Source organism: Malus domestica, chromosome 01 (assembly GCF_042453785.1).
Source record: "Malus domestica chromosome 01, GDT2T_hap1".
NCBI classification, from domain to species: Eukaryota; Viridiplantae; Streptophyta; class Magnoliopsida; order Rosales; family Rosaceae; genus Malus; species Malus domestica.
The window spans coordinates 17,392,887-17,397,772 of NC_091661.1; the positions used below are offsets into that span (position 1 = coordinate 17,392,887).

At 36.5% G+C, this 4,886-nt stretch overlaps 1 protein-coding gene across 1 annotated transcript; it reads left to right on the forward strand.

Moving 5' to 3' along the window:
- Positions 1–1,101: 1,101 nt before the first annotated feature.
- On the forward strand, positions 1,102–4,453 carry LOC139193977 (uncharacterized). The gene is made up of 8 exons (XM_070817936.1): positions 1,102–1,366; positions 2,104–2,125; positions 2,377–2,433; positions 2,534–2,615; positions 2,834–2,929; positions 3,030–3,154; positions 3,242–3,260; positions 3,510–4,453. The coding sequence occupies exons 1-8, from the start codon at positions 1,267–1,269 to the stop codon at positions 4,038–4,040; spliced, it is 1,032 nt and encodes a 343-aa protein (XP_070674037.1). The 5' UTR covers positions 1,102–1,266; the 3' UTR covers positions 4,041–4,453.
- Positions 4,454–4,886: the final 433 nt, after the last annotated feature.

Sequence of the window (4,886 nt, forward strand, 5' to 3'; positions counted from 1 at the left end):
AATAAATTATGATAATCTTCAAAAAAAGATTTGAAAAAAGTTAACAAAAAAAATAAAATTTAGTCTGAATTCATTTTTTAATAATTTCAGGCTAAAATTTTAACCCATAAACATCGAAGCAAAAAAAAAAAAATTTTAAGTAGATTTTAACCCAAGAGTTGGAGATGGGTTAGCATAATGTGGATCAAATTCACCTTTGGCGAGAATTAAACCTAAAACCTTTCACTTACAAATGAAGAAGAATATCACTAAAACTCTTGACAAATCTTAATTCCTTATATAGCTATTTTCCGATTGTTGATGTGGATTATTTGAAAAGGAACGAAAAAACTAATTGTTTATCCAAGATAATTTTAGAAACGCTCTTTTCGCATGAAGAAAATTTACTCTCCCTATATTAATATAGGGTGCAGAGGTAAACACTCTTAATCACATATTCTACCATTTAAAAAAGTTTAGTTTTTTATTGTATAAACAATAATTTATTTAATTTATATTTTATGTAGGATCATTTTTCTTTGATTACTTGAGAGATTTTATTTCATTTTATTTGATATTTTAATTCTAAACTTTAAAAGAGAGGTGATGGGGGTAAATTTTGTTTTGAAGCCGTACAATGAGTCAATAATAAATAAGCATTAAAATCCACACAAATATTAAAGTTAATATCCCTTTTGATCCCTGTAGATTACTTCAAGTTTCACTTTATTCCTCATAGTTACAATTGTATCTATAGTTTATCATAAAATGTAATTCCCGCTCGTAATTAAGGAGAGTTTTTATTATATTAGTAACAGGGGACAGAACATTATATGTCATTATAAAATTTAAAGGATATTGGAAAACAAAAACTTTACTCCAATTATAGAATGACATATGGCCAGTCCACTGAAAAATCTTTCCACCACTTACGTACGCTATATCACATGCAAATATGCGACTTAAGCTCCCAACCTCCTAAATTACATTTTTGGACATATCAAATCACAGCTGTTCTCCCCTCACACAATCTCGTCAGCTCCTCGAACGTAATTTCACCTCGCTCATCCACCAGCTTTGCCTGCATGTACGCAGTTACGCATATATATAAAACAAAAAAAGGTAATCACTCTTCGCGATTATTGAAATTAACGCTTCAATTTCGCCACAAATCCTTTCTTCTCTCTGTCGGCGAGTGGTTTTTGGTTTGCGATTTTCGTATTTCGATCGCATTACAATAAACTTTCATTCTCGGAATATTTTGAGACTTGTTTGGATCGAGAGAAAATGGGGATTCAAGACCAGGTAGGGAAAATGCAGGTCCGTCAGGGGTACCGGAATCTATGGCACGCCGGTTTGATGGACACCGCGACTGCCGACACTTCCTGTAAGTAGCGATTTGTATCGGCTCAATGTACATTGTTGTTTAGTTGTGTTTAGTTGCCAAGAATTTGAAGGAAAAAAACAGAGGATTTTCCTTGTTTCTGTTATGAATCGGGGGAGGTGTTCGACTGTTTTGATTGGAATTTCATTCTTTGTTGCGTCTTTGATGATTTGTCTATAAGAAAATGTAGGTAAAACAAAAACGAAGAAATGAATATGGAAATAAAAGATTTGAGTATTACTGAGAAAACGTAGTGAGCTCCATGCAGATGGGATGTGGATTTTTAATTTGTTTTTTAGTTTTCGTTTTTTGGCTGAATGGGTTTTGAGGTTTTGTATGTATAAGATTGACGTGACGATGTCATCCATAGGGTGCATCTCATAAAAGCATGTGATCTTGTATTTTGGTCCCACCATCCTCACGCAATCCCACACAATGTGGGGCTGCCCTACCAAATTTTAGGCTGTACCGTTAGTTATTGGTGATTAGTTGTTTGGTTTATGAGAAAGTGAAGGGAAAATGAGTGCAAGAAAATAGACAAATAAATTGGTGTTTTATCTCAAAGAAATGGGAAAATTTGATTTTTTTTTTTTTTTTTGAAGAAAGGGAAAATTTGATTTCGCTAACATCATCAACTAGAATTGGCTTTAATTTTGATGTTTGGATTTTGGTATTTCTTTCTTTATGTGCATTTGATCCAACCCGAAATTTAATCTTGTTATGTTTTGTTTGTTATGCAGATTTTTGCTTGGCATGTTTCTGGTAAGCACTCTTATATCTCTGTGGTGCATTCTTAAGTTGTTGCATTTAGCTCACTTATCGATTAGATATGTTTCTACTTTTGCTGTAAGATTGTTTAGTATGATGTTCTCGTATCAACGATTTCATCGTGACACTTTGGTACTGGCGATATGATTGCTCGTTTTGATTTTTCGGTACTCAGACTTGTGTTTTATAGAGAGATGCCTTGTTTCTTGCATTCTGCAATCTAATTTTTCTTCGTTACATGATAGTGCTCCGTGTGTTTCTTACCTGCTACGCAAACGAGCTCTTTACAATGATATGTCAAGGTAACTGTAACTAATAATTACATTTATTTCCAGATACTCCTGATCATTACAGAAAGATTGCGATTCCTGAACACTAGCTTGGCGATATTCTGTGTTACAGGTACACATGCTGTGCCGGATATATGCCATGCAGTGGAAAGTTTGGAGAAAGGCGTTGCCCTCAATTGTGTCTTGTTACGGAGGTATTAATCACATTGTTTTGTTGTTGTAATTTACGCGTTTAGTGATGTGGTATTCATCATTTTTTAAAGAACAAATTCAGGCTTAACTCATCTATTACTACATGTTGCAATCCATGTAGGTATTCCTCACCTTGTGCGCTCTATTACTGCATTTTTCTAGACATCGACATCCATGAAACTTTTACTGTATATATGTTTGCATACTTTGTTGCTTTCAGGTCTGCTGCTGCTTTTCAAGTTCAGTTTCCTCGACACGCTTTCTAATCCAAGATGAGTTCAATATACAAACAACACCGTGTGACAACTGCATTATTGTAATATCTCATCTGTCCTGATGTTTATGTTTACAATTTTTTCTCTGCATCTACACATATTATGATACCCTTCTTGCTCCAACATGCCATTCTTTTGTAGGGATGTATGCTCTGCCTCAGCCAAATTGCGTGTATATGCTCCTTGATTGCTTGCTTAACTGGAAGCGAGGAACTCTCAGATATTTCCAGTGTGTTGAACTGTATAGCTGACACGGTGTTTTGCTCGTAAGGCCTTCATTCCACCTTTCTTGACTCATTCAGACCGGAGCTCATTACACCTTTTACTGATTCTGACTTGGTCTGTTTTTTCAGGGTCTGTGCTTGCATGCAGGTATGCAATAAATTAGTGATCAAGTGCATTTTAAAAGCATTGAGCTTCTGATTTTTTCGCTTATATAACTTGATGCCTGAATTTTGATAAATCAATGAAATTTGAACTGTAATCCCTGAACCCCTTTGCTCTAAGATACTAAAAACTTCATCTCCAACCCTACATTACTGATGCATATGATAAAATCCTCTAATTTCATGGCGATGAATCTCTATCGTAACAAACAAACATTGAGTTGGAGTTATGCAGACCCAGCACAAGATTGAACTGGACAAAAGGGATGGCAAGCTTGGTCCACCGCTCGTGATGGCAGTTCCTCCGATGCAGCAGATGTCACGGAATGATCAGCCAGTTTCTCCTCATGCCGGATATCAACATCCACACGCTGGATGTTCACCTCCACCAACAGGATATCCAAATCAACCGGCAGGATATCCAAATCAACCAGCGGGATATCCACCGGCAGGATATCCAAACCAACATGCGGTGTATCCAAATCAACATGCAGGATATGGACATCAGCCAGTAGGATATATGCATCCACCGGCATATGGGCAACCTGTATATCCTCCAGGGCCTAAACCTCACGCGTATCCTCCTCCTCCAGAGTCAGGAGAATTTCCTTACAACCTCGGACCTCCTCCTCCACCCCCTGGTTATACTCCAGAATCTGCATCTGCTCCTCCGTATCCTCCAGGACCTCCACCAATTTCTCCTCTTGACGGTTATCCTCAACCTCCTCCTCCTCCTAGCCGCACCCATCCCAATCCTCCCAAGTGATCTGATGGTACAATGCACACCGAAATTCAGTCACATGGGTATGAAAGGAGATACAGGAATTTCCTAACTGAACTTCATTTTTGAAACCAAAATTGTTTCTTCCATGTTGCCTTCAGATTTTTTATCACGTTCCGAGTCACTAATGAAGGTAATGTGGAGAAAGTCGTAAACATGACCTTGTATTAGTGGTTTGAGAAGCCACGATAGTGTTACGTTCGTTCCATGAAAGTCTCTCAAGAGTCAATTTTTCATTGATGGTTCTCACCTTCATCAAGCTCCCATTGTTAAGGGAATGCAGAGAAGGCCAGGCGAATCAACGTGATTTGTTACTTTAAATTGCAACACTCGAGATTCTGAGAGTGGACTGCAAGGAAAGAATGTTAAAATGTCAATACAAAGGTATTTAAAATTAATCATGCACTGTCATACAAAAAAATTTGAAATGAATAACAATACGTGATTGGTTTGAAATACATATGTAGTGATGTCAACACCAATGCCATTAAAGTGAGTTTATCTCCTAACTTCGTCGTCCATGTCTAGTAGACTACTAGCACATATCCCAATTTCCAAAATTATGCAATGCATTGTTAAATTTTTATTTCTCCATAAGCACTGAAAAATAATCACCTTGTACTCATCTTTCTTTTTTCTTTAAATTCGTGAATTAGTAGATAATTTCTATATTTTCAAAAGTTTATTTGTTGATTTGTCCTCAGAAATCGCCCTCTAATATCAATTTACCCTATGAAATTGGATTTGTCTCATTTTACCCTTGAAAACTGCCAAAATCTAGCCATTTCACCATGTTTACGTCCATTCTAGCAAAGATTTGTCATATTTAGA

What these genes read in the sequence shown, in the direction of transcription:
- LOC139193977 (XM_070817936.1), top strand. Translation starts at nt 1,267, where the DNA reads ATGGGGATTCAAGACCAGGTAGGGAAAATGCAGGTCCGTCAGGGGTAC. An exon ending in CGCGACTGCCGACACTTCCT is followed by an intron (nt 1,367 to 2,103) that starts GTAAGTAGCGAT and finishes TTTGTTATGCAG; the next exon opens with ATTTTTGCTTGGCATGTTTC. An exon ending in CTTTACAATGATATGTCAAG is followed by an intron (nt 2,434 to 2,533) that starts GTAACTGTAACT and finishes TCTGTGTTACAG; the next exon opens with GTACACATGCTGTGCCGGAT.